This window comes from Phalangium opilio, unplaced genomic scaffold, assembly GCF_054372755.1.
Source record: "Phalangium opilio isolate 3A_F unplaced genomic scaffold, DU_Popi_V2 ptg000344l_1, whole genome shotgun sequence".
NCBI lineage: Eukaryota > Metazoa > Arthropoda > Arachnida > Opiliones > Phalangiidae > Phalangium > Phalangium opilio.
This window is the reverse complement of record NW_028324227.1, coordinates 973,728-997,929: the sequence shown is the minus strand read 5'-3', so window position 1 is coordinate 997,929 and position 24,202 is coordinate 973,728. Positions and strand designations below refer to the sequence as shown.

Below are 24,202 nucleotides of genomic sequence, written 5' to 3'. Positions count from 1 at the left end.
CTTTATCTTTAATATCTTTTAAAAAAAGCCAACGTTTAGGGGAAAGGTTTAGCGTTGGTTTTCCATAGAACGCCTGTAAAACGTTTTCTCTGCTGCACAGTAATGCTCAAATTGGAGCTTTCCACCAGACTAAAATTTTATTGTGTCGTCGTAGGTATTAAATTTTGGATCCAAGGTGTTTTATAATAGAATTGCGTCCTGTTTATAAGATATGTTTCATAAGTATGACGCTCCCTATACTTCGTAATGGTTGAGACTTACTGACAGCAAATTCGAGAACGACAAGCGAGAATTGACTGCACTCCTTTTTCCAATCCATCTTCCTATTTAGTCTGTATTAAGCCTTTGATAGCGCTTCACCAGGAGTTGCTTTACAAGAATCTGACCTACGTCACTTCATGGCAAGCTCTCAGTAACCAGTGAAAAACTTATGGGAAATATCTTACGAACTTATGCTAGAACGTGGCTTTTGAACACTTTATTAATTTTAATATTTGTGTAAACTAAGATAATTCGTTTAAAGTATTTAAAGTTGTTAGATTGTAAGCTTAAAACAAACCGAAATGTTCAGTAAAAGCCTCTGTCCAATATAACCGTTTTCCTCTAAGCCTCTTAAAGAATTTAATATTCCATTTTAATTAGTACTATGCCTATAAGATTATAAATAAATAATTTCTTAATTATGAAGCAATCAAAATATATAAAAATATTACTTTTATTTGAACTTTAACATATCTTTAATCAATAGACGTCACAAGTACAAAAGTTACTTATCCGACAGATCTGAATTTTCACGTCATCCGCTTCTCTTGTTTGAAACTTACACCGCCTATACGTAAAAATACGAATAGACTGTTATCCTTTCAGTGCGGTGAAACAAAATTCTATTAAATTTATTATAGATCAATAGACGTCACAAGTACAAAAGTTACTTATCCGACAGATCTGAATTTTCACGTCATCCGCTTCTCTTGTTTGAAACTTACACCGCCTATACGTAAAAATACGAATAGACTGTTATCCTTTCAGTGCGGTGAAACAAAATTCTATTAAATTTATTATAGTATAGAAAATTGGTCTAATGACATACTTATAGGGCCTAGAGATGGATTATTTTTAATAAATTACTTGTTCAAAGTTGCACCTGTACTATGAAACCAAACTTCAAAAGTTTCGCGTGTTTCCCGCCTTCGCAAACAAGTATACGTTCACGAAAAACCTTACGTTTATTCATTTAGAAACGTATCTCCCGCCTTCTCCGTATAAAGACGAAATAAGCAACAGTTAATTAATGAAAAAAGTCAAACACGAGTGCCAACCTTTCTATAGCGGAACCCCACGCAGTTATTTGAAAAATGACCGGACAAATTAAGTAAATTGTAAGCAAACAAGTAAAAGAGGTTAGAAATGAGAAGGTTCGTATAAAACACTTTTAACACGCCTTACGCCTCTCACTCTCCCAAGAAAAAAGAACTCCCCGGTCGTATATATCTAGCATATTAATTATCTAATTCAGCTTTTGTAGAGAAAGGGGTGTTACGGGGGGAAAGAACACGATACGAGAAAATTGCCGAGTTGTTCTTTTGTGTAGCAACTAGCAAACGGAAACGAATTATTCTAGAAGCTCGTTTTATTTGCTTCATTTGGAAGTTGGTTTAGGCTTTAGTTTAGAACGAATAATGTAAAGACCGTAGTTAAGGGAGAGAACCACCTGAATTAGTAACGTTACAACAAGCATCAAGTGTCACATTCATTAATTTACAATAAATTATAATAGTTACTCGTCAAATTCAATTTATAGGTGTTAAAATCTTCATATTTCTACATGCTGTAAAACAAGATTACGCATTTCAAAGAAATCGCTATCATCTTCTATCCAACAGTCAGTTTTAGGTTTTCGTAATTCATTGCCTCTTAATTTTGATGAAAGAAAATTATCAAGTTGCATTTTAGTTTTTATGAACATCGCACATATGTTTCTAATTTGAAGATAATCGTTTCAAAAACCTTGCGATACCTCAGACTTCAAGGCGGTCTTTGTAGGGTTAAAAATTCATCTCAATACCTGGTTTTCTTCAAGCTACCTACGTTTATTGAAGAAATAAATATGTCTCGCTCTATTGTCGTCCGTTTCTAGGATCTACCGTGGCCAGATAGATGCGGTATTATTAGAAGATTCGGGCTTCTTGTTGTGCATGTACTTCTGTCCCAAGGAATTTCTTCTTTTGCCAAAGAGAAGAATAAAAAGTTCCTTGGAAAAGAAAGGAGAAGAGAGAGAGAGGGGAAAAAAGAGAAAGGGATATATATCTTGGCTGCGAGGGGAGGGAGGGAGGGATAAAGGCCATTTCTAAAGGGGTTGGTGTGCCGCGTTTCGTAGTCCCCTAATTTTACGACACGTCACGGAATATGGCGTGGTCACTTTGGCAAGACGGCGAGCGGTGCTAAGAATATGAAAAGAATTTCTTATATTAAAGTCCGTGGTGCCGCGCCGCGTTCTTTTCCCATTTAAGTGTATAGGATGGTCCCCTTTTCTCTCGAACGTGTCCCATGGCAAAGGGTCCCCTAAAATATAAAAACGTATTTGTATAAGCGTAAGTTCATAAGATATGTTCCATAAGTTTGTCACTGGTTACAAACTGGAGCTTGTCATGAAGTGACGTAGGTCATAGATTCTTCTAAAGCGACGCCTGGTGAGGCCCTTGGGCTTAGTACAGACTAAATAGGAAGATGGACTGAAAAACAGAGTGTAGTCATTTCTCGTGTCGTTCTCGAACTAGCAATAAGTCTCTAGCCTTACGAAGCATAGGTAGTGTCATACTTATAGAACATCTTATAAACTTATGGTATGAGAGATTTTTTCCCTTGGTGTTTTTAACCTCTTAGCCCTGACCTCGGTCTTTAGCGTCGAATGTTGTGACGCTAGTTTATTCATGCCTTACGTTGAGTTGCGGCTGTTTAACTGGTTGCATCTTGAACTATTTAAAGTATTTATGTTGCTATATGAAGGCTAATGGGAGAGTACTTTAGAAACATCTAATTTATTATTAGTTTTTCAATTGTTTCACTGTGTATTGGTATATTTTCACGTGATATTTTGAGCTTGGTTCCCTCCGAGTTATTTTTGTAAAGTTAGCAGTTTCCTAGAATGTAGGCCTAGCCCATCTCCCACAAACAAGGTGTTTCTGTTAAGTCTGCCATAAATTAAGGGCGGTGTTCCGTGTTTTAGAGTTATAATTTGAGTGTTTTAGGGATGACCCCTTATTAATTTAGCAAGCCACCTACATCAAATTACCACTTAATGTTGTGTTAATCACCTGATAGAAATATTTATATTTTAACCTTGGCTTACTTTAAATAGTAACGCAACTATTCGTTTATTCATCTTGTTTCAGGCTATCATTTCGGGATACTTGTAGAACTGCCCTTAAAGTATAACGTGTCCGGTATAAATATTAAAAATCAATGTCCGCCCCCCCCCTTAACGCAACTTTTAGGGTTACAAGGGGCAACATTCATTCACCAGCAGCGCTCTCCCGTGCTCTTTTTACCGTTATGTAGACAAACAAAAAAGAAAAACATATTTTACCCCGCAGTTGTATAAGCTGTATAAGCCGCGGCAGAAGTTTGCTCCTTCCCTCTAAGCTCTGTCCGAGAGTTTTAAGTCAACAGGTAAACGCTATACTTTTCCTACCTTGAACCTTTCGCGTGTACGGTGTAGCTCGTGCCGTTTGACAAACAAGCTCCGTTTTGGCCTCTGGCTTTTTTGTCCTTTTTCAGTCGCGTTACTGCGGAAATTAGTTACTAATAGTTCTCAAAGTAGAACTCTCTTACGACATGCTGCTGGATATAATGTATCATGTATTTTGTTCTCGTGACTGGAATGCTATTTCCAATAATGTTTTACCATACGTATTATTAGTTTTATTGGAAGGGAAATTATGACGTGTATAATTTCAACTTTCGGGGACATAAATGCATCAAAACGGAACTAGGGTTGGCGTGAGATAGGGTTCATCATTATTGGTCGTAAACAAATGTTTTTATTTTTTTGGTTGGTGTATTGGTTTCAGTTTAATCCTGTACTTTCCATAACTCGAAACCAGGAATAAATCATAAGCGATTTTGCTCGTATAATTTAATTCGACCTTTATACTAACTGCGGTTAGTTATTTTTCTTCCGGTAAATGAAAAATTATTTAAAGAGATGTTGTTTACTAGACTCTCATATCTGATTAATACTTTAACCTAAATAAAGTTCTTATATTTATTTACCGATATCAGTATTAATATTTAGTACTCGATACGCGTCAGATATTAATATTCCCTAACCTGTTTTAATATTTAATTGTTTTGAAAATAAATAATCTCGATTCATACTTTCATTATAAATAAATGTAATCTCGGAGTTTCGAGAATATCTTGTTGAACCGAAACGTTCGGTCCCTAAAGTCCCAGACTATTCTCCCAATAGACACAACTAAACTCGAATAACGAGATTAGCTCAACTGCATTTGTTTATAGCGGAAATATCCGTACATATATAATTAAAACGTGCCACAGAGAGTGTCATTAACGTAATCGGATTCGCGTGACTGTCCAATTGAATTAACATAAAAGACCAGAATTGCTCTTTATATTTCACTCTCCGGGAAATCAGACATTGTCTACTAAATTAATGCGAATGAAGATGACACCAGGGTGGAGAGAAACATAACGGATATTGGTAGCGACGTGAATTAATTGGGTCATAACATGAATACTGCGTTTATCAATTACTTTGGATTTCGTAATTATTTAGGCGTTCGCCACAATTACTTTTTTATTAGCAGAAGGGGATAATAGAAGAATGACACTGTATCCAGGTATGTGTGCCAGTAAACAACAGATATAAAATATTCTTGTGTGAATGTATTAAACATACTACGGAACAATAAAAACAATCATTAAGCCTTAGCTATAGAGATACTGTAGGGGAAATTGAGTATACTATTCTTTATTACGCTCCCTGCAATGTTTTCTGTTGTTGAGATAGCGAATAAAAGTAAAAGGGGGAATGTTTACTGGGTTATCAAAAATACAGCGAGGTGCTAAATTCTTTTCTGTTAATTGGTAAAACTTCGTAATGGAAAGTTACCTTTTTTATGCTTTATTTAGTTACTCGACAAATTGGGCTTCATTTAATACATCCTCAATTAGATTATAAAAAGAGATAGTTACTGTCTAAGATCGGATCTACTTTTTCCACTTTAAAACATGTTTTTTCATAGGCATTTACGTCCTTTCCAAGTCTAGATGCTAATAGAGTAAGGAAGTTACTGTCTAGCGTTAACTTTATTACTTTAATTTAGTTGGGTGAATATTTCTTTTCATGTAAGCTAGTTGCGTGATCCAATTAAATTGGCATGGGAATAGCTTTGAACCCCCCTCTCTCTCTCTCTTTGCTGTCAGCTCAGCCTCATTTCCCTTGTTAAAGTTTTCCGTTCTTTCTTTCGTTCGTTCGTCCTCCGGACGGACATTGTCTTTTGTTTCTTAATTGCGGAAATTTTTACTTTATCTCTCATCATCTTACCCGCCCATCTTGCAAGCGAATTGGCAAGAAAACAAGTGACAATTTTCTTTCATCCACGTTTTGTTCCCCGATATTCCCCTTGGTCAATTCTCCTGGCCTAATTTCCGAGTGCTCTGATTGGTAAATATGAAGTATTGATGGTATTAGTACAGCTAATGTTATGCGGAAGTAAACTGAGGAACTGTATGGTGTTTTTCGAAACCCCTTTAGTTCATAATTAGAATATTTTGTTTATGTAACCCACTTGTACAACTTATGGTATAAAACTACGTTCATAAATTAAAAGTAAAAGATTAATTTCGTACCCTTAATTTATCAGAAACACCCTGTTTGTATTAACCAAATTGACGTTCACTTAGACGTCGCACTCAACCAAATGTCCCGTGTGCCCTATTGACGTTAACCCAAATCACTCTGTGCTGGGAATTCCCTTCGTCTATAGATTGAATGTTATAGAAGGAAGATATAAAACCAAAATCTTTAAAATCTCAAGTTACGCGTCTTTCTCGCCAAAGAACTTGGGGTCTTCTTCTCGTCCGCAGCGTAGAAACCGTCTTTTCTCTGGGCGTCTCTTGTCAAGACAAAAGTGACGCGAAAACTGTAGCAGTAAAAACAATTGCATTCCGCAGAAATGACGCGAAAATAACGGGATAAAAGAATCAAGGGCTTACTAGGGAAGGAGAGAGACGGAGAGAGAGATTTTGGAGAAGAAGAGGGGGAAGTACATCCTCCACAGATTTTTTTATAGGTCAGTCTCGGGAAGGCGACACTTTTTCCTTTCGAAATCAATTTTCTTCGCAATAAAGGAACGACCAAAAGAAGAATGCTGGCGGAACGACAAAAAAAAATAGAAAATAAAAATAAAAATAAAAATAATCGAGGTTGTAGTTTTTAAAAAAGATTTCTTCTTAAGAAAAGCTAAGTTATTTACATTTTACGTTTGACGGGGTTTTTACGATAAATTATCCGTCGTGGTCTTCTCTCGTTTCAGATAAAGGGCTTCTTTAGGGGATGTCTTGTCTCGCTTACTGTAAATTATTTTTTTCTTACAAGTAATGTTGTAAATTTTCGGGATTTTTTAGAGGACAGTTCGAGAACACCTTCTACAGGGTGTTGCTACACTTCACGGGGTTAGGATTAAAATAATTACAAGGCATTTTAAGTTTGAAGCAATTTTCCTACACTCTGTTTGGCGTAAAGTTTTCGGTTCTAAATTATTTAAAATAAGCGCATTATGTAATCCTCTTATCTTAAACGTGCGATTTAAGTATAAGGACTACAAAGTCTCTTTAGATTTCACTATTTTATAACACTTTTACAGACGTTATATCAGAAAACTGTCTATTTGTTCTGAATTGATGCCTATAACAAAGGTTCATAGATATAAGCATAAAGTATACTTCGTTTACAGGCCTCGTGTAAAATGAGAAGCAAACTAACCTTCTCTAACGAATAGTTTTGTCTTCTCTCTGAACAAGAAACTTCCATTTACGGATTTTGAAAGCGAAATTTCTGATCAATGAGAAATTATGACGCATAACATTATTGCTCAATTGATCTTGGGGCACACTTTGTTACACCCTGTCTAAGGTAGCTCCTAATAACCGGTAGACTATCCGCTGTGGCATATCTTCCAAGTATACGACTTCTGAAACCCGTTTGATGTTTTATATATATGGAGCCATATAAATCCTAAAAGAGTTTTACGGTTTTACAGATGTCAACTCCTTTAATACTGTTTTTTAGAAATCTTCTCTCAAAATATCGTCAAGCCCCTTAAATCTAGCCCTTTTCCCCCCCATATTTTACGGCCTGGGTTTTCTTTTGATATCGCGGCGTCTCTTTTACTGCAAATTCTGTTACAGCCCCTAGATGAAGCTATAAAAATTTAGTCTTAAGGTTTTTATATTTATTTACTTACGTCATCTTTTTTAGGCTTAAATTCAATTTTCCTTTCTTGGGAAAAGGCATAACCCTAAAACACTCTCCATAAGTAAGGGTAGTAGAGGAGTCTTGTGGAGACTTTTATCTCGTACAGGAGCGACCCCTTCAGACAGATTTGCCACAAGCAGAAAGTACTCCCTACTGTTATCTCCATCTCTACTTATAACCTCCATTTAACCAAGAATGAAATAGTGAACAATTTCGTTCATGATTTAACCAAGAAAGGAATTTCATAGATTCGCAACGTATTTCTCATGAATGGGCGTCTCGTGAAGGTGAATTTGTCAGAAACAGAAATCATTGCCGACTGTGATCTCCATCTCCACCCATAATCCCAATTAACAAAGTACTAAAAATCACAATTCGATCCCTTTTTGGAGGTAAAATCTTGAAACGAAGATGGCGCTGCAGTCTCTTTGCTTTTGCCTCACATGGATAATTCCGATACTGTAGGCTTTTACGGCAGACCCATATTTATGGAGAGTGTAGTAGGGTTATGATAAAACCAGTTAAAATGGATTGTGAACTGAACAGCCTGAACAGCCTGAACTTCTTTGATCTCACCGTGATTGCGCGAAACCACTGTTTAGAAGTTATCAATTAATTTTACAAGAAAGCTTCTTCCGTTTTCATTGAACTTAAAACACCTTTAAAAACCATTCTGAAACGAAACACTTATTTTAAGTACGCTATTAAATCGCGAACTTTTGAAAATTTCTTGATTCTTCCGTAGCCAACCTGATTTAAAATTCAAATACTTTAAGGCTATTTAAAGCAAAACAAACCGTTACCGGCTGGAATTTACTGGACGGACTAGTAGCAAAACCGTATTTTTCACAAAAATAAGTTAAATTCCGCTGTGAATATGTAAATGCTGCATTATTTTTCGAATGAAAGATTTTTGAGGATTTTACGCTTCTTTTCAGTCAAACTGATAATGTAGGTCGTAGCTTTATTGGCTAAGAGCGGGTAGTGTTAGAAAAAGAGAAGAATTGTACGCGATTTTAGACTTACAACCGTTAATCTTAACTCCCACAACCGTTAGAATGTTGAAATGGAAAATAGTAAATACTTGGACCAGTTTTTAAATTCAAGAAGTGTGGGTTACCGGTCCTCGGGAACGGTTTTTTCATTGCAAATCTATAAGAAAACTAATTGGGAAAACAAGTCCAAAGAACAGTTTATAATTTTGGAAACTAGGGCGTCACTGGTCCCATGGACCAGTTCAAAAATATTCTTATTTCCCAGACTGAATGAAAGTTGTATATCGCTCATCACATGGTAAGCGGCATTGGAGTTCCCGAAAACTATCACTACGAACTGCCATCTTGTGAGAAACTTGACAAGGAAAAGATTGCCTTTTGGCTCTAGCTGCGCAGTCAGTAAAAAACCTTTTTTATTTTTAAATAGTTCATTTTGTGTTGTAGAGAGGGCGCGAAATAGTAGCTCAATATACAAACAGTACCCCACTTGAAATGAACTAGCCAATTAATGCTAATTTCGTTAGTCTTTAAATTCTCGCGTAACCGGTCATGAAAAAAGAAAATTAAAATACAATAACAGAGACGGGTAACATATTCACGGTACAATAAAATAACTTCTTCAAACTTTTCATTCTAAAGAACTACTCATCGAAAGAAACTTGTTTTATAAATATTAATTTAGGTTTAATCAAATTTGCGCCTCGAGGGTTTCCTCGATATAAAAAATGCTGAACAAAAAATTACTCTAAATTTACTCCACATCCTACTTCATTTTCTAACATGGTCGATTCGAAACGGGGTATACCCCAAGGCATTGATGAAAAATGTTTAAAGAAGAGTATGTACAAGCCTTCTCCTTCGGTAGATAAAAAAACTGCAATTTAATTCTCATCCTCCTTTCCGTTACGCCATCGAAAACTTTGAAAAATTGCTAAAGGTACGAATCGACAGGCCCCATTTTGTTTAATTACCAAAATTTTCTTTCCATTTGCTTTTCCCATAAAAATTCTTTTCTCCGTAGAATCCCTGGTCTTAGTCTTAAGTCTTCTCCCTTAGGCCTGGTACGTGAAATTTTTTTCACCATTATTAATACGATAAGGGATTTTGTAAAATTGCTTCGGGATATTTGAACAGAACGAAAGCTTACAGTATTCGACTTTTATGATGTAGTTTAATTTGAATGTTGAACATGCATGCTTCAATTCAAAAAAAGTATGTAAAAAAATTCCGGGACAATTAAGATGCACTATATTATGATCCTTTTGTTCAATGTTCAATGCTAATTTAATTCGTATTTTTGTTCTGAAATATAAGCGTATGTACTATGATTTATGACTTCGCGTCTTTAACTTTTTTCCCCCAAAAAAATTATATATTGTTATATATTATATATTATTTCAAGGGAAAGCCCATACTTTAAAGTTAAAATAATTTTAACGCGTATAGTTTTTCCAAAGGCTAGCTGTGTATTCTTTGTCCAATTCGGAAATTAATTAAAAATTCAAAATTCATCATCGCAAAATTTTGTCCTAATCTATGATTCTTGATGTTTCAATTAAATTAGTTTCTTACTCCTCATTCAATCTTTTATAGCGCGAATTAATTGAGTTTTTGAGTTTTTTAATTACAAATAACTATGACTTTGATAATTGACTTTACACGTTGTCATATTTTCATGGAGATTCATATACTTAAATAAATTTATTTATTATTGCTTTAGGATAAATATGTAGAGGAAATACAGTTCTTCGGCATAAATTTTTAAACTTATTAAAATTTTAACGAAATATGTCTGGAGTAATAAATCAAAACCTTGACATATGATGCCGGAAGTGCAGTTATCTTTTAATATAATCGAAGTTGGTCAACGTTTCGACCAACTATATGTTTATTTATTTTATTACTAAGAAATTCAATTTTTGAAGAATTTAATATTTGAATATCTTACCTGATTCTGCTCTGACAACTTCCCTTATAACTGTGACGCAAATTAGAAGAGCGGCGCTAAGCCACTTTCTCAATTTCATCCCTCGACCGTTCTTTATTTCCAAACTCCAAGAAAATCCCCGAGAGACTCCTTTCCAAAAAAAGGGGTTTCTTCCTTTTTCAAGTTTTGAACTTCAATGACGACGAAGTGATCGCGAAAACGAAAATGAACCCCAGTTTTTCTATCGTCCGCATAAAGAAGTCTCTAAAGAAAGTTTGACATCATTCAATTTACCAAAACACCTTCGCCCCCGTAAAAACAAGTTTAGCGAAACCAGCGAGTTTCGAAAGCACGCGGTTAAAACTTTTGAACTTGGCTGCGAAGATTCTCTCCAAGTGTTCGGGACGCGGTCCGAGAGTAGAGAAGAGGAAAAGATGCTGCTGCTGCCAACCGGGATCAGTGGCGTAAAACTAGCACGCGCCAGTCCGTGCTGGGGCTAATCAATGTACGGAGAGTGCCGAGTCGGACTATAAAAGAGTAAGAGAGAACGAGTCTTGCGCTCTTCCGACGCAACAACCAGCTGTTGGGCCAGCCAGCCACCAAGCTTCAATATCTAGCAACCTCTTCCTTCCACTCTCTCTCTCTTACTCCCTCTCGCGTCTCTACCCCCTCCCGTTTTTAGAAACTGCGCAAGAGTTTTATCGATCACAGAAACCAGAGGGACTTCGAGGGTGCTGAGCTGAGGTGCTCTGGGCATTTTATAGAAAATACGCGAAATTATAGCGTATAGAAGAGACTACAGGTCCTGTATACTGTATATTGGAAGTTGATCATAGAGCTGCGGGTCGGGCAATTTTTTTCTTCTATAAAATAGTTTGGGTACATACGGTACCACCGACACGTGGAGTCAACTACCTTCTACTTTACTTTACCGTCATTGATATTATAGAGTAACAAACTGAAGGAGTTTTAATGGGTTATATGATGGGCACAGTTCGATTCTAATTTCAAAACAGGTTAGGAAACTGGATTCCTTAATGAAATTGGTCGTTGAAACGTTTCCTTGATCTTGTCAATCAAGAGTAGATTAAGGTGTAATAATTTGCCAGAAAAAAATACCTGTCACTTAGTACGGCACAAAGAAATCGTTAAAGATTAAATTGATAAATGGTTTGAAAAGCGACAGAGTTGTAACTTTGTTATCAAGATAAGAATGAACAGTCTAATTAAGCGAAAAAAGTTACTTGACCGACGTGAACGTTAGATTCTAGTTTAGTCTCTAAGCGATTAGACCAACAAATATTTAGTTTAGAAATCGCGTAATTACCGACGAAAGAAGTCGGTATACTAAACTGCAGACGTATGCAATTGTATTTGCAATTAGAAATTAAACGCTTTATACACTGTTGATTTGGGAAACTGCTATAACGTATTCGAGGGATGCTAAAACCCTTACTTACATGCACTAAGTCCGCGTGCGTCTTAGCCTGGGTATGTATGCCTTTTGTTCCTGATTCTATACCGTAAAATGAAAACTATATAAAGGTTAGCGTATGGCCAAGTATACCAAAAACAAGCCATTATAGACGCCGCGCCAGAGGCAAATTACCCGTGCTGTTGAAACTTGGATGCATACCCACCCACTCTCATACGTACCTACATACGTTCAGTTATTAAAAATGAAAAGCGAGAGAAAAGAATGGAAGCATACTGTTTTTATACTCGATTTAATTATGGCCCTATGGAGTTAAAGCTGCTTTTATAAAAGTTTGTTTATATTATGTTTTTATATATATTAGAGAGTACGCTAATTGGAATGTCATTACCAAATGTCTTTTTTTCAGCACAGGCAGATTCGTTTTTGTACTCGACAAAGGTTTTTTAATTAGTAAAAAAAACACGCGGCTTTGTAAATATAATCTATTGACCCCAAATATCTTAGCCACGCTGTATAGGTATGGACATAAGTTAACAGGGTATGTTGCATAAGTTTGACATTAGTTACTTGGAGCTTGACGTATTTGAAGCGTTGTCAAAGGCTTATTAGCTACTTCGTAAAAAAGTTGAATATGAAACCACGTGTTGTCAATTCTGGCGTCGATCTACAACTAGTTCTCAGTTACTCTGTAGCATTGCAAAGTATCTTATAAACTAGTGGTATCAAATTAGCAAAATAAGTTTTTAATTATACATAGTGTTTCCATTTTGAGAAAATTCATAAAGTACATAAATATGGAATGTTTATATCAGACTAATTTAAATTTCGGGGTTTTCTACTAATTTTTTCATGAATATTTCACGAATATTTTTAGAAATTCTGGCATAGTTGATCTTCATTAGTTTAAATTTTAATAAGTCGCAGACCCATTAGATTATAGACGAAGCTTTTTCAATTTGCTAATAACCAGTCATGATTTCAAATATTATTTATCTTTGTTAAAAGTTCATCAATGGATCGATTATCAAATCAATGATAGGAAATACATTTGGAAACGTAATGACTTTATAATGAATGGAATTTGGCACCAATTTATTCGAGTATGCATAGAGACATTTTATTCTCGCTAATTGATAAGAATTGGTGCCTTGAGAGTGACAAAGAGAAGAAACACTACGTAACATTAGTGTCACTCCGCGACGTTGTCATAAAATACTATTTCCCCGGTTTCCAACGCACGAGCGATCGAACACTGGCATTTTTCCCGGATATTTCAAAATATTTGATATTTAAGATATTTTAATGGAAAATATTTTTAAAAATGGCGATATTAAATTACCATAATCATTATTAATAATTATTTACAGAAATATTACCGATATAAATTTTGGAAAATTTAAATAATCGTTTACTTGTTACTTTATGGTAAAGTTTACCATAAAGTAACTGTCGTACTTTGAAGAATTCTATAAAACCGTTGTCGAAAATTATTGTAAGTTCAATTTCCGATAATTTAGGTAAATTTTTAAATCCAAATTTGATTTCAACGTTTGGTAAGCGTCCGACCTCTCTCTGGAACTCTCGTCTCGTACAAATTATGGATCATAGTATATAGTTTGAGAATTAAATTTTCGGTCAAATGGAGAGGACGTTTTGCGTCGTCGCCTATAATATCTCGAGCGTTGATCTATAAATTTCAATATACATATAGACAGAAGAGGACTATAAGCGGGGGGGGGGGAGGTCTGCGCTGGGCGTCTCGCTTTCTCTCGCTCGTAATTCATAACGTTTCCATTGACGTGTCGAATATCACAAGCTGCGTAGGAGTCCCTTGACTAAATGGTAATTCTCGGGCGCCAGTTACGGATAATCTAATAGACGCTTGCTCCCACCATTACTATCCGCGTATATGGGGGTTGTAGATATGGAAGAATGCTTTAATGCACTGCTGGGACCCCTCCGTACCCCCTTGGCTTTGTCACCCATCCCCCGCAGTCACCACCGCACCCTTTCACGTGTTATATCAGGCGGCCTTATCTCTGGACAACTCGTCGGTCCGTTGTTAAAGGGATAGTTACAACGTGAGGAACATGATATGATAATGTGGAGCTTGATTTGGAGAAAACAAATCAGCATTAGCAATCTAATTTTGATTCCGTTTTTAATCACATTTTTAACATGTTTTAATCATTACAATCATTGCTTGATGAACAGTTTACAAAATTCAATCAAACGAAATTGAAATTATATCATAAAATGATAATATTATTTCTCTATTTGTAATTACGCCGCTTTTTTAAAGTCACGGAAATATTTATGTCCAGTGCAGATAAATAACCTTCCTCCTTAATATTTTATTTTGTTTTCTACTCAAACGCTTGAGAAAAGGTTAGACGTCAATTGACTTTCTCGTCACGCGAGACAAATTTAGACTTACGACCGGCACACACATCTAGTTCCGAAAACCATTAAGATCAATCCACTGAAGTTTCCCTTTCAATAAACGTACCGTTTTCCGAAATAAAAAGACTTAGGCCTAAATTTCTCGGTTATTCGTCATATTTTTTTCAAACGCTACACTCACTATTGAGAACATGCAATTAGAACGGTATCGCTTTAAACACCTTTAAAATATTAAATTAAAAATTAAGTGAGACTATCCCTTGAGAGCTAGGCACAGCCTTCGCGAACAGGAAGAAATTTTCCCATTCGAACTTATCGGACAAAACCCCTGAACTGGGAAGGACACGAGGCAAATTGAGAGTAGTAGATATTGAACCAGAATTCCTGTCTACCCTTGATTGTTCCTAGCACCGGCTGACAAACAAGCTGCGAGACTGACTACCAGGATGGAGTCGGCATACGGGGATATAGAAATATGGAATCGGAAGATGAAACCTCCCTACATTGACGAGAGATTTAATCTCCGGTGTGGATTCAGAATGCTAACAATGAGCTCTTCTCTAAACGCTATTCCCGTCCTCTTTCTATTATAGAAAAGGGGTTTTGAAACCCCGTTCTATTGTCCCCCACCCCACTTGGAAAAATCATTAAACAGCCCCCTTAATTTTACATGATTTGTATACTGTATATTCACTTTGAGAATAATAGAGTTTTGTTATTCATATATAGAAATTATTTAATTATTCTGAACCTCAAATTTATTCCTCTGTTTTGTGGGCTCCAATAAATAATTAAATTTATTTGAAAAACGGATATAATTCGATGCTGTACGGTCTAGTTATTTATTTTGGAATAATTTTATAAAATAGGAATTTTACAAGCCCACGAATCTAATGATATTATCATTTTAGATACTAGTTTCTACTATTCCATTAACAAGGGTTTTTAAATAATATTTATTCAAATACACAATCTATAACGAGTTTATATCTTATTTTTGCATCCCTTTATGTTTGATTTAATTTAGTTCATATTACGTCTTTGCTTTTGACTAGAATTTTATATAATTTATTTTATTGCTGTTCAGCAGGGAAAACATTTCTACAGGGGCTCAATGTAAATCAAATAGGGTAGTTTCATCCTTAAAGGCAGCTTTCCTTAGCACTGTAAATGAAAAATTATTTCGTGTTTATATGCATTCATTAACACATTATAGAAATTAAGAATAGTTTTCGGGATTCATTTAAGTTATAATTTAAAAAAATTAATTAGAATTAAATTGTTTATTTATTTTAAAAAAATTCTTTGTCGCGTGAAAAAGTGTCAATAGAATATTGTTGGGTAACCTTTGAGCTCAAATATCTCGGGCATTGATCAACATTTTGTAATCGGACTTTGTTCATCACGAGGCAAACTTTTCACGTGTCTCTTTTTCAAAAAAAATATATATGTATATTGAATTGGGTCAAGCCATAGCTATAAGAAACAGCGTTAGCAACATTATAACATTTAATCGACCCCAAAATTGCTAGGTTAGCGAAATAAGCCAATATAAAACACAATCCCTCCTTCGTCACTAGACACACCCGGTATAAACACAACCTGGAAAAATTCCATATATTTTCCATATATTTTTATATATGTATCTTTCCAAAAACAAGTTTGAATCGAAATTTCCAAAACAAATTTGTATGTTATTTTCAGGTTTAAAGAGCTAGGCCTAGTAAATTTTGTTTTACAAGATGAATCTGATAAATATGATTTTCCCTGATTTATTTCGAGTTTAATGTGATTTCTTCCTAAAATTTCCAGGTATTCCAATCTGTTCTCTATGTTTACCCGATCCTGTTCTATAGAAATTTAATCTTTCTATAGTTTTGTAATTATGCTTTTGTTTATAAAATTAAATTTCCGTCACCTATATAGCCCTGTAACTCACGAATAACGAGGGTGAACCGCATTCTTAGACAATGTTATCAGCTCTTACTCGCTTACATATCAATGCTATGAAAAGAAACAGAATATAAGCAATGTTTTTCTTAAATCAAAACCTTTTTGGTCGGAAATTTACCTTCAATTTTCGACGATTAGTCTAGAGAAGTTTAACGGAAACGAATATCGTACGAGCGTATCGCGTGGAGGTAAAACTGTTTTAGATTATATTCGGTTGCTCGCTGTGATTAAAAAGGAAAAAAAATTGAGCCGAGTGTAGCGTTTACGGAACAAGCAATCCTTTTGGCAACTCGTTTTTGAAAATCGAGTATTGGGAGGAGCTGACTCTCATTTTTCCACGAAAACCCTAACGAGGGTTCAACCACGCGAACGGGGAAAAGCGCAAAGAAAGAGAAAAGCGCGCGCTATTCCATCACTCCCCTATAATTTCTAACGATTGGACCGGATGTCCATTTTTATAACCCGCAAACCAGGTATTCGTAACTAACCTCCGTCGAAGTTTGCTATTCCTCGCATAATCTGCTCGTCTCTTATACGGAAAGAATAAGTAAATGGAATCCCCAAGCTCTACTATTTTCCTAAGTTTTTAAACACGTGGGTTGGGCGGGACAATAAATTGGTATCACCATGGAAACACTTTAACGGTGTTAATTCCCATTCAGTCAGAGTAAAGTCTTACTTTCACATTAGACTGTTCACGCATGTCAAAGTCTACGTAAAAGATTCACGGGTTTAGATGCAAAATTTTCGATTTGGTCTGGTAGTGTCGAGATGGCGCTTATTTTTTAGACATAGCTGGCTCGATTATGCCTAACTGACGCCGTCACGCATGACCAAGTGAGCTATGCGTGAGCGCTCTTGGCAGTATTTGTCATTTTGAATTCGGCTATTTGGAACTTGCTCTAAACAGGGACATAGCGATAGTTCACTTCTACGATGTTTTTTACGGTCTTCTGGCCGTACCTTTGGGAAAATGTGCCGTATAGAAAACAAGCCTGGGTATTTTTTATTTCTGCTTTTTCTTGCCTGGTAAAAAGAACTTAAATTTTTTGCTCGATCAAAAAATGGGAAAGCATTACAATCACAAAAGCAGTGAGCCCATACCACGATCGCTGCGGCGGCGACGGCAGATGTTATACTCGAGCTTTGCTATGAAGAAAAACACGAGTATAAAGTGGAAAACGAAAAACTATCAATATATCTGTTACGTTTCAGTTTTATTTTTTTATATATTTGCTTTTGCTAGAGGATATAATATATTTCGGAAGCAGAGAATCGTATCTTGGAAAATATAGATATAGTTTAAAGGAGGGTGATAGAATAGTAATGTGACTAAATTTAGCCTTTACAGATATCAAAATCATCCATGTTTCAAACAAAGTTTTATTCTTGGTAACGTGGTTGCGATTGCCAGTGTTTTACGACGTTGGATAAGAGTGGTATAGGTAAAAGCATAGGTTTATAAGTGATATGTTCCATAAGTATGACACTACCCATACTTCGTAATGCTAGAGACTTACAGTTCGAGCTAGTTCGTGAACGACGGAAGCGAGAATTGCAGACTACACTCGGTTAATCTTGCAGTCCATCTTCCTATTTAGTCTGTACTACATTATGAAAACAATTATATTATATTTTATTTTATATTATTATTTAGCAGGAGATGAAAATTTAAAATATACTCTTGCATGAAAATGTAATGAAACGCAGCTATCATACTGTTTTCTAAAAATAAGAGGTCGTTAATTCTACTTATTCGCGTAATATTACGCTCCTTCTATAACGCAGTCTAAGTTATCCATAAAATAAGATAAATTCTAGGCCTATTTTTAAACTCCTCCATCAATCGATATCATTTCAAATTATGAAGTAATGGAGTATATCTTTCGGGCAGATATGAGTTATGATGTTTCAACCCTGATCAAGATTGACTTACGATAGTCTGATATCAAGGCCGTTGCAGTTAGTATAAAAAGCGGAGCTAGCTAGCTAGTCGGTCTGCTGTATAAAAGTTTTGGTCCCGAAAAGGGGATTGGGTATAATATATAGAAGTCAGCCAGCCTGGTAAGAGTCAATGTATCTCATTTTTACCCCTTTCGCTAGAACGGGCCCGGAATCTTTTTGAGGCCAAAAATATTTGGTATCCAGTCTCGAAAAAAAAAGATATACCCAAGAAAAAACATTAGTTTCCGTCTGGACGCTTTGAGAAGTATTGGAAGAGGAGGAAATGGAGCTATAGTTTGGAGGCTGGAGATCACGGGATGCTGCCTTCGGGTAGATGGTGGCCGAGAAAGAGAATATACCCTAGAACACAAGTAAAGAAAAAGAAAATTACGTCCGAGTCGTGTCAGATACGCCATCGTAAACTTTTAGTTTCGGCCACGGGCAAACGCGATAGCCAAAGATATACAATACTAAACAATATGGCAGAGACAGATGATATTCTCTGCATGCGTTTATGAAGAGTAGGTTGTGATATCTACCTAGTTAAATAGTAAATAGTGCTATGGTTAAAGCATCTCCTTGTGGGGGTTTTCCTCGAGGCACGTATAAAGTGGAAGCATTGAGTGACACCTCTCCGAAAGCTAGAACAACCCAAAAAAATCCCAATCTCAACTCCTTTTTTGTCTTATATAGTTGTTTGTTGAAACTTGACCGCCATCTTGAATGACCACGCTATCTAGATAGGTATCACTACTAGAGTAAATAAAGGATGTAACTCTATTACTGAATAGTGATCGGTATCCTTGACTATAGCAGTAAACGCCGCGTGTTTGAAGAATGTACCAGCTAGGGTTCTAAAATGGGGGTTTAATGAAATTGTCGTTATTTTTAAGAACGGTATAATTAACCAAATAAACTAACAATTACAATTTTGGAAAAAAAATAAAGCGCGTTTTTTGTTTTATTAATTAAAAAGAATTTAGAATTGTTATATTCGTAAATGGTCTGAACAAGAAAAATATTGAAATCCTTAACAAAAATTGCTTTGATAAATTAACTATGATATAAATACCGAATAAAATCTCTAGTCAAAGAGATATTGTTTGAAACTATCCTTAGTATTTACATTTTTAATCTATTATGAAATATATTTCATCATTCTATTTTATAATCCATTTCGAAATCTGTTACGTAATTCAATTTTTGTTATTCATTTGGAATTTTGTTTTCGATTTGTTACAATTGGACGCTACGAACGATGAACGATACTATTCCTTTTAAATTCTTGGTTTCCACGAAACCTTGAATTTGCAGAAATTAAAATCTATTAGAATCTCACAAATATTAATCGCCCTTGAAAACTTTAATTGGCTACTTCTCAAATCCTGAAGTTAATAGTTCCGCGTAACATTTTAGAGGATGAAGAACCAAAGGCTTCATCCTATTACGCCTATATGGTCGTTTCGCTTTTGGCACATCGGGTCATTTTGGGTCCTTACTCGTTATAGAATCCCAGCTCTTTTATTCGTTTGTCTATCGGCGAGTTGAACAAAAGAACCGCGAAATTATCCGCCTCATATATTCGGGCTGGGCTCATTCTATATATATACACACACACACCCGAATGTCAAAGTCAAACGTGTAAGACGTGATTCACGAATATTTTCATGACCTTTTTTTCTTCCAGCATCTTTATACGCCGAGTTTTTTTAATCTCGAGAGAAGTATATCAATCCAAAGATAATCGATAAGTATTTCTAAACGTTTAGACAATTTCGGTAACTGAGTCTTGGAGAGAGTTTTACAGGGATACTCTGTCATACGTTGGTTTCGTTCCTGCGCGAGAGACATTCTAACTTTAACAAAAATAGAAATAGTTAATTATGGGTCATGCTACTGCGCAGTTATGATTTGAGTACTTTACAGATGACCCCTTAAATTTAATTAAGAAAGTGAAAACAGGGTCCAAAAATGCTCTAGCTAAATTTAGCGAAGGTATAAATGTTTTGTTTGAAATTGTCGATTTCCTCGACTTCTGATCTTTGAAGAGAAAAAACGTTCCTTGGGCACCTTCTCTCTCAGTTTTCCTCTTGTTGGGAAATCTTTTTATTGAGAGTGCGAAGTCAGCTTCTTCTTTTTATCCTCAGCGCGCGATTTCTTCTTCTCTCTCCCTCTCTCTCCGTCCCTTCCGTTCAGATTTTTTAGCTTTAGCCATAGCCACTACTCCCTGTTGGTTGGTCGGTTTAACGAAAATAAGGGCTTATATAACGTTCCGTAAAGGAAGTCCGGCTTTTATAAACTTGACTTTCTTTGTATGTGTTTGGAAGCCCCGATTTTTCTAGGGTTTAATATGTTTTCCAGTTTATATAGAATCTTTCGATATGGTTAAGTTTATGGAACGCTTTATGGGTTGATTTAATACTATAGATTACATGATTTCTTGTTCATTTACAGATATGAATTTTTTTACAAAAAAAATGAACGTTATCTGATTTAATTTATAAGGTTTTATTGTTGAACTAGTTTTGTATAGACTAGTACAAAAACGCTTTGACTTTGGGGTTGCGGATCAAAGCTTCACTCCGTACAACTGGATATACCATTCGAATTTTTAGCGAAGGTTCTCGTCCGGGTCAGTGGCTCGGCACGTTTCCGGTTAGGGGCTTTACAACACGTAATGAAGTTAGGACGTTTTACGATTCTTTTGAAATAACTTCGGGGTGGAAACAAACGTAATAACGGGATTGAACCCGCGAGCTAGTAGTATACCACCGTTTCTATATATCATTGCGTTTCCCTCTCCCATACACTGGCCACTAATGAACTTAACGAATACACTAGCTTTTCAGCTCTAGCTTTTCCCGTTCCGACTGGATTCCCCGGGCGTTTATACATACACCTAGCCTTTTCTCAAATTTTAGATCCCCTGTATCTAAAATAAGACTCTCTTACAAGGATTATCGGCTAAAGTCAGGTTAGACCTATGCTTTAGAACTCTTGAAAGAGAAAAATAGTTTTTTCTGGTGGAATTAGGGATTAGACTAGGTTTAGCGGGTTTAGACAGGAGTCTCTTGGGCTCTAAGGTTAAATATTGCTTTTCGCATTAAGGTTTAGAACGTTATGAAAAAAAATTGGGTGGTAACGCTGTATTGGATTTTTAAATTGTGGATTTTTCGCTTCGCGAGAGACTTGCGAAACAAAACTGAAGAAAACGAGAGGACGTTTAAAAAATAAAAGAATAAAACTAAAAATAAAAGGAAATATGCAGTACTAGCCGTTACCCGCGGCGTCGCTCGCGTGTAATAAGAACTTCCATCTAAAATGATATAAAGAATGTGTAGATTTTACTGATGACTAATATTTTTGTGGCACCCTAGAAGCGAAGGCACTCGGCACAGTCCGTCAGCCCGTCGGGATATTTTTTATTACTTTTCAGGCGGACATTAAGGGTTTTTAAGTTTTTGGCCGCCATTTAAAAAGATGGCAACAAATCGAACCCAAAATACCATCCAGCCCGTCTATAGGTTAAAGGAAACCATTGTACTAAATATTTGTGAAATCGGTTGGAACGCGCGGACTTTATTGCATAGAGAATATTTTTTACATTTCTGGGCGCCATTTTAAAAGATGGCGAAAAATCGAACCCGAAAGACCATTCACCCCGTCTTAAGGTTAAAGCAAACCAGTGTACTAAATATTTGTGAAATCGGTTGAAACGCGCGTACTTAATTGCATAGAGAAGATTTTTTACATTTCTGGGCGCCATTTTTTAAGATGGCGGCGGATTGGAAAAATCTTTCTTAGTACGCGCCTACTACTTATGAGTAACGTTCCTGCAAATTTTCAGCCTTCTAGGGCAAGCGGTTTGGGCTGGGCGTTGATTATCTGTCAGTCTGTCAGTCAGTCAGTCAGTCAGTCAGTCAGGACTTTGATTTATATAGATATAGATAAAACTGGACGCACGCAAGAATTTGCTTATTACTTCTTGGAGTATCGACCATTTCACCAAAAGATGAAGGAATATTTTAACCTTACATATTTGCTTTAAAGATTTAGTTTATCAAAGGAGAGAAATTTTAATTTAAAATTCGCTTTAAAAGCCATTTAATTTCAATATCCACAAAATCTCCGACTTGGTTATTGTCGTTTAAAAGATAGCCAAGTGTGCAAATATACTATACCTTGGTAGACAGACGGAAGTTAAAAGTATTGTAATATTCTGAAATTTCACCTTTGTGAATGGATGTTTTTATCTGTTGATTAACTTAGTAGATCCAATATAAAATCTCATTAAAAGTCGAGTTACGTTAAGTTAAAGTTGGTTTGAAGTTTGGTAAACAGGTAATATCTCAAAGAAATGTTTATTTCAGAGAGTTCTCTCAACTACACAAAGAGAGAGACAGAAAAACGTAACGGAGAGAGTGGTCTATTCGCCATTAAATACAAAGAGGATTTTTGCCTTCAAGTTTTGTTCGGAATAGAAAAATCCAATTTTACGAGGTACTTTCTCTTTTATAACTCTGGATAGTATAATAAGTAGCACCTCTAGTCTCGGACCGTGTTTTATCTTTGTTGCAGCGTGGTGGAATCAACCGGGAAGTTTTCGTTCATACCGATTTCTTATATTTTTTTATATATCTTTGTCAAAGATCATCTAGTCCTGCCTGTCTAGGTAACCCTGTACGCTCTTTGACGTAACTATGCCACCCCGGATGACAATATCCTTTACAATAGGTGGTCACTGGTCAGTGACTCTGATTACTTACCTCCAAGATAGCAAGCAGCTTGTAAAGTCACGGCAGCGCAACGAGAATCAAACCTCAGTTCACTCCCGCTTGGATCTAGTTTCAAAAAGTGCTCGTAAAAACGTGGAGGATAATTTACAAGGCTGTATAAATGGCAAGACCCTGCAAGCCACCCTTCTTTAGTTTTCCTACCTATTTAACTTAAAACTTTTACAACTTGGAATAATTTTGCGTTGCTTCGCTCGAGTTAGAAGCATTTTCAAACACTTTTAATAATTGGAAACGTACGTCCCGCCGTTATTGGGAAGAATAGTTAAATGCGCCAACACAGTAACTTCAAGTTGAAGAAAAGAGCGGTAAAAATATTTTCTCGTTTTAGTGTTCAGTTTTGGACAGAGACTTAATTGTTCCTCGTTAGTATATTTAATTAGTTTTCACTCTAAATTTATATAACATGATATACTAAGAAAAAGCGCTTCCTTTTTCAAAATTTATGGAACATTAAGATGTAATTTATTTGTTGTGTATGAATTTTTAATTTTATGGAAAGCTCTGAGGTATAACTTTAAGCGGCAAAATGTCATACAACATTTTCGCCCAAATAACATCCCCCTTAATTTACAGCAGACTTATCAGAAACACCCTGTATAATCACTCCATAATATTTTCCATTTCATTAGAATGGAAAAATATAAAGAAAGTAAACAAGGAGTAATTAAAAATGCATTGAAAAAGCTATTCCATCTACTCTTCAACAATTGATTCTCTCAGAGCTGACCATTTATAGACCATTGATGAATGATATAGTAAAATGCTTCAGTTCCTCTGTTTATTCGGCTCAAAGACTCCTATAGTTATTGTTTGGTTAAAACTGCAAAATCATGAACTCTAAGCGTTTCCAGAATTGTTATCCAAATACACTTTATACGAATGGGTCTCAATCATCCTTAAATAGGGTGTCGTTTACGGTTTCTAAGAGACCCTTACAGCATTTCCCTTCCCAAAACCGGGACTGGATATATTTCCGTCCTATCACCCTTCCTTCGTCTAGGATTTCGTTTCCGGTGTCTGTATGAGGGATCCTTTACAAGTGGCCTGTTTGGGCGATGACTCGGTGACTAAGGAAGGCAAGTCTGGTGCCTCACGCTCGTTAGGGGTGGCGCGTGTCGGCGATTCTTACTGCCGACGAGGTTAACTATATAAATAGGAGGTCAGGCGGGGTTCACTCCCTTCGTCTCCTTTCTCTCTCTGTCCCCCGTTGTTGTCGAAATGAATCTTCCACAATGAGGAGGCCCA

The 24,202-nt window shown here is 35.9% G+C and overlaps 1 protein-coding gene and 1 long non-coding RNA gene across 7 annotated transcripts in view; one reads left to right on the top strand and one right to left on the bottom strand.

The window, feature by feature from the left end:
- Nucleotides 1-10,998, bottom strand: part of LOC149609953 (lachesin-like) — a 58,450-nt gene extending 47,452 nt beyond the window's left edge. For all 4 annotated transcript variants that reach the window (XR_016376925.1, XM_089860077.1, XM_089860075.1 and 1 more), the window contains exon 1: nucleotides 10,445-10,998. Coding sequence is in view for 3 of the 4 variants with exons in the window: in XM_089860077.1 (XP_089716203.1) it covers nucleotides 10,445-10,523 (79 nt within the window). In the remaining variant the exon portion in view is untranslated. The remainder of the gene's footprint in view (nucleotides 1-10,444) is intronic.
- The window catches only part of LOC149609952 (uncharacterized), a 58,624-nt gene extending 34,930 nt beyond the window's left edge, over nucleotides 1-23,694 (top strand). For 2 of the 3 annotated variants that reach the window (XR_016376933.1, XR_016376931.1), the window contains exons 2-3: nucleotides 22,532-22,661; nucleotides 22,740-23,694. This is a non-coding gene — a long non-coding RNA (uncharacterized LOC149609952). The remainder of the gene's footprint in view (nucleotides 1-22,531; nucleotides 22,662-22,739) is intronic. The other variant, XR_016376934.1, reaches the window with a different exon arrangement.
- Nucleotides 23,695-24,202: the final 508 nt, after the last annotated feature.